Consider the following 14,252-nt stretch of genomic DNA (forward strand, 5'->3'; position numbering starts at 1 on the left):
GAGAAATCATATTCTGTCAACTCTCTCGAGATTATATTATATTGCTTTCTTACATTTTCTTATGTTATCTTTTGTTATGCTATTTTGTGTATACAATATTATTATTATTTCTATCTAATCTATCTGTCTAGAGAAAAAGAGAGAGAGAGAATTATTTCTTTTTTATGTATATACTTGATTCATTTCTTTACCTCATTTATTCATCCTTTCATTGTTGGCGAGTAAATAATAAGTTTTCATCAGGGTGATTTTTTAATTTAGGGATTAAAATAATTTCGATGATGTATTAAATATGCTATAATATTATATGCACTCTCAAGTATAATTTAATTTTTGACTTTTGATTGCATATATTAGTGATCCTACTCGTACCTTTATCAAGATTTTGTTCTTGATCGCAGGTGTAAAAATAAAATAAAATCAGCTGTACCGAAAGAATGTTGTCGCAGAAGGAGTATCGATATTATATTATATCGCAACATCGATATATCGATAATATCGGTCTATCGATACTATTATACTACAGGTATTTATATATCTATATATATGTGTGTGCGTCCTGTCCTAACCATTGAAAATATAGTAAATTGATATAAAACTGCCAACATAATAATAATTATTTTAGCTATGTCTAAGTTGATCAGTGGATTGTAATTAGCACATTTGTTTTAAAAAGTATAATTAATCGATTTATATACTGTTTGCAATAATTGTATTGACCGATGACAACTCGAAACCCTTCGGTATCCTTAACCTTACTCAATGTGTTAAAAATTTGAAGATTTAAAAGTGCTGAATAATATTTTGTAGAGCTGAAAACAATCTGAACAAAAAAAGAAAAACATATTTGTTTGGAGATGTGTTTATTACACGTCTCTAGTAAATAAAAATATTATGATATTTAACGATCTTTTCTTCTATTTACATCTTAAGGTCACTTTTCTTGTATTTAACATATAAAGTATATACTCGCATTTATCGCGTTAAGCCTACAGTTCTGATGTTATAATAAAATGGAGGTTCTGAAAATTATCGCAATAATTTGTATCATGATAATTATCATCAATGTTATTATCATTGGCAGATATATTTGGCGAAATGGCTGGACCATCCTCTGAACAGAGCGGTATTGCTCAGAAGACATGGGAGTTATCGAATAACATTGAGACTATCAGCACCATGGATGAGATTTACAGATACGATAGGAAAGAACAACATGATATATTAACTGCCAAACCATGGGAGAAAGAGTAAAGATACTAATGACTTGAATATAAAAAAATTAGAAGCATTGACTATTCTCTGCCTTTCCTTTTTGTTTATAGTCCTCATTTCTTCAAAGACATAAAAATATCTGCATTAGCTTTATTAAAAATGGTTATGCATGCACGATCTGGTGGAACGTTGGAGGTAATGGGCCTTTTACTTGGTAAAGTAGCAGCCAACACGATGATTGTAATGGATTCCTTTGCATTGCCAGTCGAGGGTACAGAAACTAGAGTGAATGCTCAAGCTCAAGCTTACGAGTACATGACAGCTTACATAGAAGCAGCTAAACAAGTATATATATAACTTCCTGTAATAAAAAAAAAATTTTTTTAATTTGAAAATAATCTATAGTCTGTATAATAATTTATCATTTAGGTCGGTAGGCAAGAAAATGCAATTGGTTGGTATCATAGTCATCCTGGATATGGATGCTGGTTATCTGGTATCGATGTATCCACCCAGATGCTTAATCAAAATTTTCAAGAACCATTCGTCGCCATTGTCATTGATCCTGTGAGAACTATTTCCGCCGGCAAGGTTTGCCTAGGCGCATTCAGAACTTATCCAAAGGTACATATAAAACTTTAATGTTTCAAAATTAGAATGAACAATCCATCCTTCTAAAGGAAGAAGATTAAAGATGCTCTATCTCGTTTCTAGAATTATTCGAATTCATGTGTTCTTTACAGCGAGAAAGCACTATAAATTATTTTACCAATCGTGTGTATTTGTGCAGGGATATAAACCAGCAAACGAAGAGCCGTCAGAATATCAGACGATACCGCTGAACAAGATTGAAGACTTTGGTGTTCATTGCAAGCAATACTATTCTTTGGAAGTATCCTATTTCAAATCCTCACTGGATAGACGACTACTCGATTCATTATGGAATAAGTATTGGGTGAACACTCTAAGCTCTTCCAGCTTATTGACAAACGCGGACTATACCACTGGACAGATATTCGACTTGTCGGATAAATTGGAACAGTCGGAGTCGGCTTTGGGTAGAGGATTCGTCCTCGGCGGCACGGATCCACACGATCGTAGCACAGTAGAAAAACTCATAAAGGCGACTAGGGATAGTTGTAAGACCACCATCGAAGTTATTCACGGTTTAATGGCACAAATAATTAAGGACCGATTATTTAATCATGTTGGTAGTAATGCAACTTGTGATCCTCAGCAGAAGCAATAAGGTGTATTCTGTGTGTGATAATCTGCTAGAGGATATGCATTTGTAATAAAGATATGTACCCTCCTTTATAATCGAAATTTTTTTAATTACTTCACAAAATATTCGATTAAAACTTTTTGGTTTCTAGAATTCCCTTCTTGAAAAATTGATAAAATTAAGATACTAGTATTGATGATATTAGTATTGAATATTTTTCTTTATGAAAATATGGTTCAAGTGCATGAATATATCGGATGTCAGAAACGTAATGGAATAAAAATACATTTTATTTTCACACCTTGATTCGCTAGAAAGTATATATACAGCATTTTTATCATTAATCAATATCCTCATATATGTATATATATATATATATATATATATATATATAATATATAATATATATATATATATATATATATATATATAAAACCAATATATAATATATTCAGAACAAGTAGGCAGAGCAAAACCCCCACTGAAGGGCTGACGCACTGTGTCATAGACTTTAAGGACAAGGCCACTCAGAAACGCACACCCACCTGTTCTATTTTATATACTTCTATACCTTTCGCGCATTCGCATCTCTCATAAAATATAAGGGACGGAGCTAAATGCATATAGTTATATCAATCAATCAATCGTAAACTTAATCGAGAAGTTATACAAAAGATATCCCAATTGAAAAATCAAAAATATACGCGATCGAAAAGAAAAGTGCCAGAACGACGTTCTTAATAAGAGATGAATCTTTGTGATATATACATACACATCTACACTTACATAATATTACGTGCTATAGTGTTTTGTCACATCTCAGAGCGAATTAAATAATTAAGTACAACAGCATGTTTTAACCTAATTCGTAGGAAAGTCTAGAGAAAATAGATATCTGAAAATCTGGCCTGCCACTCTATTGCTCCCGACGTACTATATATTCATCTGTCTAAATTGTATATACCTATTATAGAGAACTCACATACATATTTGTCGTTCATCATACGTGAAAATTCGACAAAGTAAGTATAAAATCGTACGAACATTATATTAAATGAGCGATTTTTTTATCCATACACATCTTTTTTTCCTCTTTTCGACACATATATCATATGTACAAGCGATATCTATGACATTGTAAATAATTCAAAGTGAGTCGAGTAAAATTAGAATTCACAAAATGAAATGATAAAAATCAATAGAGACATAAATATATACCGTTATACTTGGCTGTTAATTTTGTTAGTGTTTACACTGCAAAAAATACTTAAAAAACAAACTATTGTCGAGATATATATGTATATATAATTCTTTTTCGACTTTATGTTCTGACTTTCTTAGACTACAGTTTACAGATGTGAGCAAAATCAATCTCGAAACATCAGCTTTTATTTTCTATTTTGTAATAATTTTTCAGCCAAGATACTCCTCAAAACTTTATAATTTCTCTCGCGTTTATATCATAATTTTCATTAGAATTAATTTAATAGAATTACATAAAATGCATTGAAACACTGATAGAGATACTTCGTGAGAATTAATATTATTCGAACATGATAAAGAGGATTAATTGGTCGATAATGAATTCCCGATCTTCCATGATTGGATGCAACATACATACGCGAGACACATAACATGACAATCAGAATTCAGCCCTCCAATGTTACTCTGTATTCTGAATATGAATTTGAAATTGTAATCGCGTTACATACGTAACACACTCGTGCACTGTGGGCGTCATATGTATATGTTCAGTAGCATGTGTGTACATGTATATGTGTGTATGCATCATTTCCCTCGGCCCTCCAAATGATATTTCTCGAAGACGAAAACATGAATATTATCGTATTCGTTATTGAGTTAACAGCTCTATTGTATACACATATTATAAAGAATCCCGTTTCGAGCTTTTTTTTTCTTATTTCCCCATCGCATAAAAGAATTTCTTTGTTTTTTTATATGTCACGATTATATTTACAAAACGATTGCGCGAGTCTTATTCGCAATGTCTTACTTATAAATGTAGCAGTAGAAAAGATTGATTTGTTACAGTGAAAGTTAAGTTTTTTAAGTCAATGTTTCTTTTTGGGATAACAACAGCACTTTCGGTGACGAAACTTCCTCTGAATCTACCTACTTATCTATCTCTTCCTCCCTTCCATCCTTTCCCTGTTTTATGTTTCGTTTCTTGGCGTGTGATGCATCTGACATGTGTATCTATAGTGTGTTTTTTCTTTTACTCACTTTCCTATATTTTCGTTTTCTAACTCATTTAATTTATGTAAGAAATTACGTGCTAAATTAGTAGCCGTAAAACAGCGGGAATGCAAACAATCGGAGCACAATATTTTTCTCAACTCTCTCCGCATCTGTTTCGGTTAGAAAAAATATTTACATCTTTTGTTCTTCCTTTTTTCATACACTTTTGCGGCATGTTGCGAGAGTAAAATACTTTTACGTTCGCTCGTTGTAACGAAGCGGAAACGATAATGATATACATAACGTAATTTTGAAAGATTTTAAATGTTAGCATCACATTATTCGCGACTGGAAATTTACCGGAACTCGACCGAGCACAAATTCGTGATTATTTTAATATATATGCGGCAAGAAAATTAATACTATCGAAAAAATTTTTTGTTGCAAATGAACACACCGTACAATCGCATACGAAATTAAAAAATGTGTTTTTCATCCAAAATTTAGGTCATATCTTATTCATGCCGCATAAGCAAGAGTTTAGTTATTGAATTGTGCTGTTATGTATTAGATATATCCATTTGCTAACTTGCACGTTTTTGCTGTTTCTAACAAAGATGAAACTTGTGTTCCTTTTTTTTCTTCCCAGTTTGTCTTCAAGAATCGATTAATTACTTTTAGGCAGGCATATGTACAAATGTTGTTTGTATTATATCTTGTCACTGTGATGTTGAAGCTGGAAAGTTATTAACTTCTGTCTGTTCCAAAACTGGCCCAGCTGGACCTGTATACGATATACGCAGTCTCATCCTTAGCACTGCCTAAAGAATATAAAAGAAATAGTCGATTAAAAATTAAAAACTCAAAAGAATTTTTGTAAGGTAATAAGTATTGGCAACTGACCCTATTCATATTTGTGATTCTCAACACTTGAGTTACTTGACCATACGGTGGAATAACAGTACCCGATGGCGATAGCATTTGTAGTTGGAATGTCTAAAAGTGGAAAAAGTCAAGCAAATACATTAAACTTTTTTATATATGATAAATAATCATATACATATATGTAAATTCATATAAATCATGTCTAACCCTAGGAACTGCTGCTTGAAACAGAAAATCAGTTAAAACGGTGCTTCCAGAATTCTGAGCCGACATATTTATAACTAGCAGATCGGGGATATCCGGCAGTCTCTCTAATTTGAATGTTATCTTAAGCCCCGATTTGTCCAGAACAACCATACTAGGTAGTTCTACAATAAGAATCATAATTATAACAATTTACGACGCAAAATAAATTCACGATATTTTTTTAGAATTCCATAACAAACCATTTTGAACTGAGGAAGTACTGAGCAATCCATCCACTAAGAAGTTACTGGTATTGGTGGGACTAAACATCGGTGCAGATGATGCCTGCGGTTGTAACGGTAGCGTAGGAGTGACGGTAGACGTAGGCGTATTCAAATCCAAACTTCCGAGTAAGTCCAACAGATCGTTATTATGCGCTACCGCCGTCGTACTAGGCAAAGCATTTTTATTGGTGATCGTTGCCGCCGGTATCGTCATTCCTACATCCGTAGTTCCAAGTAAATCTAGAAGTGCACTCTGCAAAATTGTAAAAAAAAAAACGAAATGTTAGCGACACAATTTAATTCTCGATATATTTTTCATTATTTAAATTTGGTTTTCTGCCAAATGTATTTTTTTAATATTGTTAGAAATTTTGTATATTATATATTATTATTTTTTTAGTTTCTTCACATATATATCAAAAACAAAAAAAGAGAATAATTGAAAATATTGAGATAATTGGATATTAAATATAAATAATTATATATATATATATGTGTGTGTGTGTGTGTGTGTGTGTGTGTGTGTGTGTGTGTGTGAAAACATTAATACTATATGCTTACTGAATCAGATGTAGTCGTGGTTGATTCTAAAAGTGTAGAGGATTTCTCGTCTTCTGGTTCTGGCTCACCGTTCACCATGCCTATAATGCCATTAGCCTGTGGTCGAGCAGTCTCCATGGGCGGCATCCTCTCAAGTAACGCGGGTCGCAGATGATCATACTTTCGGAATAACTGCGAGAACTCGATACCTCTCTGCTGTAATTCGATATGCAAATTGCTACCAAACGTATCTATGATCTGACGAATTTTCCTGTAATAACAAAATATTACATGATTATACATTTTTAAAGTAGATCTTTTATATAGATAGTCGCGCGCGCAAACTCGCGCGATACTCACTCGTGACCTTTCTGAAATCTCGTACTCAATTTGGTAAGAGACAATAAGGTATATTGTTTCGTAACCACAGTGTTCTGAGGACTCCAGAGTAATCTCTGATACACATCGATAACTTCATCTTCTGTCAACTATAATAAAAAGTTTCATAATAAAATAATAACAATTATTACGAGAGATTAAATAATCGTATATACAACAAAATTTTCAAGAAAAATGTAATTAATGGCAAAAAATAATGATTTAAACATTCCATCAACAATATTGAAGTATTGTTATGTGTAGAATACCATCACTACTATAATCAAACCTACATTGATTGGAGTTTCGACATCTTCCGATGGCGGACTGTACAACAATAGATCACCATATTCGCCTATACACCATGTGGCAACTTGTGCCAAAGGTTGCTTGTCTGATGTATCTTTTTCTAGCGCATGCCACAACGCGCTAGCAGCGTAATTCTGTTGAGGCTGCGTCTCGGATATTAATTGTATCGTGCACGCCACCACATCGTCACGTACATAATTACCGGCCTAAAGATTAGAAGAAGATTCCATAATTGTTCCATGATTGTTTCGCGCGTTCGAATTCCACTTTACGATATTGTGAAAATACATACAGCGACGAGCACTTTAAATAGAGTTTCTAGATGCCAACGTTTGTTCGGAGCGAATCTTTCCGCGGACATCACAATATTGCTGCTGCATTGAGCTTTGAATTCCGGATCGGCCCGTTCCAAAAACAAGAGCAATTCTTTCATCATGTTTCTGATATTATTGGAATTTACGAGCGCGAAACTCAATTCCATTGCGCGCCTTCTAATTGACACATCCGGATCCTTTAGACATTCCTGAAATGAATGTCAAAGACAAGATATTAATTACAATAAATCATTTGATTTTCATCATAAAGAAAAAAACAATTATAAATATTTTACTAGAATTGTCGATCGATGCCTCTGCACTGCGCTCGTGTCCACATAAACCGTCTTCAGCAATGTGTTCAAAGCCACATATCTGATATTCTTGTCGTTATTCAGTAAAAATCTGCCCAATATATTGACTGCTAAAACTCGAAGTCCGCTCTCCGATTTGATATCCATGATGGACAGAACTGTTTCATACAATATAGTGTTACCAACGTTTTTGCTGGTTTCCGTATTGGTGGCGACTTGAGCAAGGATATCGTTCATGGCTTCGGACGCATCGACATCGTTGCGTCCCAGAATACGAAGAAGACGCAGTATTTTCACTTGCAGAAAGGGGTCTGATACTCCGGATACATCATGCTCGGGCGAGTATCCGGCTAGGATCAAATTCTTCAGGATTCTTACCAAATTTGGCACAATCTGCAATAAGACTTCTATTTATTTCCAAAGACATTGCGAATTTTTATTTAACGCCATTACTTACATCAAATATCAAACATAAGAAATAAGGTTGACAGAATACATTATGGAATAATATACACTATCATGTAACATATGTCAAAATAAAATAATGTAAGCACAATCGACTTAAATAATATTCAAAAGATTTGATTTCAGAGCTATATTTAAAAATTGTCTTGGATGCAAATGATATACAAGTATATATATTAAATTCATTAAATATCTATATCATATTGTTACAAATTATTTAGTTAAATATACAATAAGAGAGATAAAGAACTCGATTCATAAACAAGCTAAGATAAACATGCAACTATACAAAATACCATCATGCCAATTATAGGTATTACAATTATAACATCTCTGAACATATAACTACTTTTCCAAATAAAAAATTCATACATATAGAATAATAATATAAAAGATTTTATATAATATTCCTATATATGAGTAGAATATACATATATATAAAAACGTAATTTAATAATTAAAAAAATAATATAATAAAAAAAAGTAGAAACAAGATTTCACGATTTTTGGTAGTTCACATTTACAACATTTAGATGAAGTAAAAGAAAAGAATGAAGCCTGAGTAATAAGCATACATGCAAAAATACAGAGAACTTTTATATGCATATTACCTCACGGTGGCCGCATTCCTAAGAAAGACAAAATCAATGCTTATATTATATATATTCAAAATTTAAAAGAATCAAATTTTGCATTAACTTTCATAAGGAATATATTGTATAATTGTCCTATAATAAAATGACTTTTTCCCCGAGAAAAAAAAAAAAAAAAAGAATAGAAGAAAGAACTCGCGGAGATCTTTGTGCATATATAAATAAAGTTGCAATATAATTTATTTAGAACACAAGGAACATGTATCATGAAAGCAAAATAAAACAGAATGTGTTCAAAGTTTTGATGTTATATTAACATAAAGTAATAACGATTTCTTTTTCCTTCTACTGCTTATAAATTCGCTAAGAGAATATAATTTGTGGTACTCTAATATTTATGATTCTCTCTTTTTCTCTCTAGCGTTAATAAAATATTCTTCTGAATAACTATTTCGCAATTATCTATGTTCCTATAAAAGTTAAGACTGCATTCTTTTCCATCACTATCACGCGAACAGACCGTAATTATCTAACAAACGATATTCCATTTCCTAAATTATCTAATAAATAATTCCACTACTAGATACGTACACTAGATACTCCTCCAGCAGATTTCTCTACTACTACCAATCTTTGATATTGGCCACACTAGATAGATCAAATTATACGGTCGTATGATAATTAATCAATAAATGATGCAATAAAACTATGACTCGGCGAGCGAGATCATATTTACGACATCGAACTGCGTGTCTACAAAAACCTGTTCTAAGACTAATGAATGTTGTGCGTTGAAAGCGAGTATTTTTTTAAATATACCTTCTTGAAATGATTCAGCGTGTCAATGCTGTTTTCGCACATTTCCGTAATAAGAGTGACACCTGTAATAAGCACTCCGTGATTCTTCTCAGTGATCAAGCTGCGAGTGGCCGGCAAGAACATTTCCATTAACTCTGGCACACGTCTAATGATCCGAAAGGCGCAAAGCGCTGCTTTCTTCCGAATGTACGCGTTCGGTGATTTCATCAATCTTTCGACCTCGGATGCTAGATCTCTTGCCATTTCTGGCGACGCAATCGCACCGAGAGTGCACAACGCCAGACCGATAACGAACTGTGTAGAACTATTCAAATCACTGTCAACAGATAAGGAAAATAAAGTTTATTAACCTTTTTTCAAAAATATATACTGGACATGTTAACATCCGATAAAAATCCGGAATTACTTTTTTAAACAATTTGTGATTAAGAGATGTACGTCCTGCCGCTCGTCCAACAACAGCATGGCTCCGAGATAACCGATTCGTTTATCTGTGAATCTCGGGGAAGCGATGAGCTTCAAACATTCCAATTGACCGAAATGTGCCGGGTATCTAAAATGGGTATTTAAAAAATAATATTCTTGTGACAATATCACAATTAATATTGAACATTATAATTCATATCTTGGTACAAACCCCAGCATATGTATGTACAGCAACTTGGCGATGTTACGACATCTCCAAACGCTGTCCTCTTCTCTAAACGTCGAACGTATATATGCACACTCCTTGTTCACAACTGTCCTCTCTTCCGCTGCCGTTCGTGCGGCTCGAATTTGTCTAATCAGATCCCTCAACCGTGTCGGCGCAGGCATTCTAACTGTTGAGACTTTTAAAGCGTGAAAAAGTCATCAGTATAAATTATCACTAACTTTGGCAACCGCTGATTCCGCTTACAAATAACTTTGTAAATCAAGTGAAATAAAAGTGCAATAATGAAAAATTCCTGAGAAGAATTTGGATAAAGCACTTTTCTATTACTGAGAATCTCATTGCTTAAATATGTTACAATATAAAAACTCACAACTTTTAAAGCAATTTAAAAGATTAATTTTTAAAATATGGAAGAATATGAAGAAGCAAGTAGCAAACAGGCGGAATCAGATGTTCCAATGATTAGCTGTTACAGTCATTGTAAGTCAATTATATTAACAATACACCTACCTCTCTCCACAGCCTCATTGAAAGCTTGCTTTATGGAGGCCATATTAAAGGCTGGGTTAAACCTGAAAAAATACACACCCATGCTATTTTATTAGTATCAATATTCTACTGGTTAGATCTATTTATCATGCAATGACACTTGTTTATTTAACGACCTAATTTTATCGCAACCACTTTGATGTTTCATATTCTTGCAAAATATAAAATATAATGATGTAACAGTAAATATAAAATATAATGACAAAAATATTATAAATGACTTTCTCTCACTATCATTTCTGTAGCTATTGTCACAATTCAAGATTGATGTAAATACATGTGTGAGATTGTATAGTTATGTATTACCCATGTTCTGAGGCATTCATTGTTTCTCAACTTGAGTTTTGAATCTATGCCACAAGCTTCACAAAAAAAAACCAAGTGCAGACGAGTATAAAACACGAACTCTGCTATCCTCCTAGTGGACACAGGACAATGACAATATTATAAAAAATGTTAATATATTATATCAATAAATTACATTAATGAAGACTCTTATCAAAACAATGAAAAATATCAAAAGGAAAATAATTCAGTCTTCTGTGCCAATAATGCGACAAAATTGTAGCTTAGATTTTATATATATAAATTTTCCATAAAAGTGTGCGTCTAATGCTCTGTCCTAGTCCACAAAGTGACTTTGCAGTTTTCAATTGTTGCACATTTTACTTATAAAATAATGTTATATGTATATAGCAATGTTATGACCACATTTAAAAGACTTCTCTTCATTGCAAAATGATTATTATATACATTGTCAAAATTAACATGTAAGCATATGATTATAATCGTATTTTGTTACTGAGTTTTTCGCATAAAAGAGAAATATGAAAAATTGTTACGTAAAATCTAACATTCTCTATTAAAAATAATCTAAATATATATACAATTATTGACCACTCCTGAAAATCTAATCTCTAATCTGTCGCAACTTTGAGAGAGAAAAGCGACACAAGCACCTTGAGATTACCTTAATTAGAAGCTTATCCAAGAGACCATTAGCTACATATAGTGACTGTACACTTCATTAAACACAACTTGACACAGAAGACGGAATACAAGAGAGAAAAAGTTTCAAAGCCCTTTCTGAAATAGGACAGTGGACATGAGGATATATTACATATCGTCTCACGATGTGTCTCGCGTTAGGAGCGTGAGGGATATACCGGGCTTGGAATGCATTGTCGATCGCGATGGAAAAAGGGGCACAATAGCAATACCAATCAACTATAACGAATGATGTCACTGCGATTTCACGTGCCAGACTCCCGCAGCGCTCAACTCGGCCACGACAGCATATATCGTGTAAAAACACGAGGGGGGACTTGCATAAGGAATCGCGACTCTAAGTCGAGGGTTAGCCTGCAGCTGTCATGCATCGTTCTCGTCGCGATCGGCGCGAACGGTCCGGATCATCTCCCGAAGAGGAGAGGCCAGCAACTTCCTGCGTGACGTGTATTCGAGCGCGGGAATACATACGCGATGACAGAAGCGGACCCGAGTATTCGCCCGCCACAGGATCGGCGTGGCAATGTCGCGATTAGCCCCAGGTGATCTCGCTCTGTGTTTACATCACGAACGGGATTACACTTCGAGAATCGAATCCGATCCGAGGCGAAGTCATCGCCGGATGAATCCACCGTAGAAATCTCGGAAGACGCGAACTGTGCGCCCTCACGCTCCTGCCTTCGCGAGTATATATGTATATAATCGTATGCGTGTACTCGGAGTACTTGAAACGCCACCGGTGTCCATCCTCTCCCCCCTCCCCCTTCTATCCCGAGAGTCAGAAGATCTTTCGATTCCGGGAACGCGACGACGACAACGTGGATACGTACCGTGCGGCGTCGTCGAGTTCCGTAAAGACGGAGGCTAGTCTCTAGTCTCTAGTCAGCAGAGCCCCAAGAACATAGCTCCGAAATCCCTACCTATCACGGTCGTCGACCACACGGATCACATATATACACACACACACACACACACAACACTGCACACTAGCTGTCCGCCCGCGCGAAAGACGTGCACACCTGCACACCCGAGGTTTCTTCCCCTTTATCGCTCTTTCTACCTCGCACCCTTTCACTCTATCGCCTCTCCCTCTCTCTTTCTCAACCCTGTCTGTCTCGTCGACGACAGGTCGCACGGAATTTCGCGTGTCCGTGCGCGAGGACGGGAGGACTTAAAGATGGCCGATCACCTGTCGTCGACGTTGTCATTGACGTCGTCAGGGACTTTCCATGGGGAAGCGCGATGCGAGGGGAGGAATACGTCTCTCGTTGAATTATAACCTCGTGTACTTCTGCACTCGATTCGCGCGAGGATGACGACAACCGTCGAGGAGGAAAACACGCGGGAAGCGCCGTGCGTTACGCAAACTCCACTTGTGTATATAGGAAATAACATCGCGGGTATATGCGTGTGGCACCATTGCGCGCATACATAGGCGCGAAATTCAGATTCCGCGAAAGCGGTGAATCCAAAGTAATCTAAGATTTACGGAAAAAGAAAATGATAACGTCGATAATTGCGTCTTTGCTACGATTATACGACCATTATACGACCATACAAAAATCTCAACTTGCTAGAATTATTTTGACTACGGATTCGGGAAAAAGAAGCAATTCTTTTTCTCTGCCTCGTAATAAGATAGCGGAGTTTTGTTATATTCGACATTGTAAACCGTAAAGTCCTTTTTAACAAGTTTCACTGCACGATATATATACATACATACTGATAATATACTAACATTGTTCTTTTTTTTCAGATACATACAAAGTGTGTATAGAGGATATGTGATTAGAATAATGCAAGGTATTGTTTTTGATAAAGCATGAAAGACGCTTATATTAGAATTTACGTATCTATTTTCATATATCACATGAAGAATGAAATGTGATATGCAGTCCTCGTATGAAAACTAAATTTTCAACAGCCATATTTAGTACTTCGTATGTGGTATATGAATATATGTATTGCAAAAACGAGTTGACTAGTTTAATTTTTCCTTCTGTCTCCTCAAACATTGCTCCGAACAATGTTAATCTTCAAGAAGAGAAGGATCAAAGGCTAGTAGCTCGTATCATATACATTCGAAAGTAATAAAAGCCTTCCATCTGCTACATTATAAATCGAATAAATCACCTTCTGTTGAGTTCTGGCGGCAAGACGCTCCAATTCTCGGCTTCGTAGTAAGGCCACATGGTGTATGATAATGTTAAACAAATAAAGAGATCCAATCCAAAGAATGTATGTAGCGCAAAAATCACAATCTATATATCAAACAGCTTACAGCTGTACGATCAATTTTGTACGCTCTTTATCA

At 34.8% G+C, this 14,252-nt stretch overlaps 2 protein-coding genes across 18 annotated transcripts; one reads left to right on the top strand and one right to left on the bottom strand.

Moving 5' to 3' along the window:
* Positions 1-543: 543 nt before the first annotated feature.
* On the top strand, positions 544-2,738 carry Csn5 (COP9 signalosome subunit 5). Of its 4 annotated transcripts, none has more exons than XM_070294195.1 (5): positions 544-582; positions 1,085-1,250; positions 1,326-1,560; positions 1,645-1,839; positions 2,006-2,738. In XM_070294195.1, exons 2-5 carry the CDS (start codon positions 1,099-1,101, stop codon positions 2,462-2,464), a joined length of 1,041 nt encoding a protein of 346 aa, XP_070150296.1. In that variant the 5' UTR covers positions 544-582; positions 1,085-1,098; the 3' UTR covers positions 2,465-2,738. The 4 variants fall into 4 exon arrangements, with proteins under 4 accessions (XP_070150296.1, XP_070150288.1, XP_070150270.1 ...); XM_070294187.1 differs by having other exon boundaries at positions 564-650; XM_070294169.1 differs by lacking the exon at positions 544-582 and adding an exon at positions 589-743.
* Positions 2,718-14,204, bottom strand: Ap-1gamma (adaptor protein complex 1, gamma subunit). Of its 14 annotated transcripts, none has more exons than XM_070294056.1 (16): positions 13,128-13,337; positions 11,237-11,348; positions 10,892-10,953; positions 10,364-10,556; positions 10,133-10,279; positions 9,727-10,042; positions 8,926-8,943; positions 7,832-8,242; positions 7,514-7,744; positions 7,206-7,427; positions 6,895-7,022; positions 6,556-6,805; positions 5,971-6,247; positions 5,732-5,892; positions 5,543-5,635; positions 2,718-5,460 (listed from the first exon to the last, which is right to left on the bottom strand). In XM_070294056.1, exons 2-16 carry the CDS (start codon positions 11,254-11,256, stop codon positions 5,359-5,361), a joined length of 2,631 nt encoding a protein of 876 aa, XP_070150157.1. In that variant the 5' UTR covers positions 11,257-11,348; positions 13,128-13,337; the 3' UTR covers positions 2,718-5,358. The 14 variants fall into 14 exon arrangements, with proteins under 14 accessions (XP_070150157.1, XP_070150176.1, XP_070150149.1 ...); XM_070294075.1 differs by having other exon boundaries at positions 10,364-10,547; positions 12,769-13,337; XM_070294048.1 differs by having other exon boundaries at positions 12,769-13,337.
* Between the last annotated feature and the right edge of the window lie 48 nt (positions 14,205-14,252).

This window comes from Polyergus mexicanus, unplaced genomic scaffold (genome assembly GCF_030449975.1).
Source record: "Polyergus mexicanus isolate NDT 795.1 unplaced genomic scaffold, iyPolMexi1.0 SCAF_1, whole genome shotgun sequence".
Classification (NCBI taxonomy): Eukaryota; Metazoa; Arthropoda; class Insecta; order Hymenoptera; family Formicidae; genus Polyergus; species Polyergus mexicanus.

Coding starts and splice junctions, on each gene's coding strand:
- Csn5 (XM_070294195.1), top strand. CDS start 1,099: ATGGCTGGACCATCCTCTGAACAGAGCGGTATTGCTCAGAAGACATGG. Junction 1,251..1,325: donor GCCAAACCATGGGAGAAAGA/GTAAAGATACTA, acceptor TTTTGTTTATAG/TCCTCATTTCTTCAAAGACA. Junction 1,561..1,644: donor ACATAGAAGCAGCTAAACAA/GTATATATATAA, acceptor TTTATCATTTAG/GTCGGTAGGCAAGAAAATGC.
- Ap-1gamma (XM_070294011.1), bottom strand. CDS start 14,130: ATGTGGCCTTACTACGAAGCCGAGAATTGGAGCGTCTTGCCGCCAGAA. Junction 10,557..10,891: donor CAATGAGGCTGTGGAGAGAG/GTAGGTGTATTG, acceptor ACGCTTTAAAAG/TCTCAACAGTTAGAATGCCT. Junction 7,023..7,205: donor ATGTCGAAACTCCAATCAAT/GTAGGTTTGATT, acceptor TTTTTATTATAG/TTGACAGAAGATGAAGTTAT.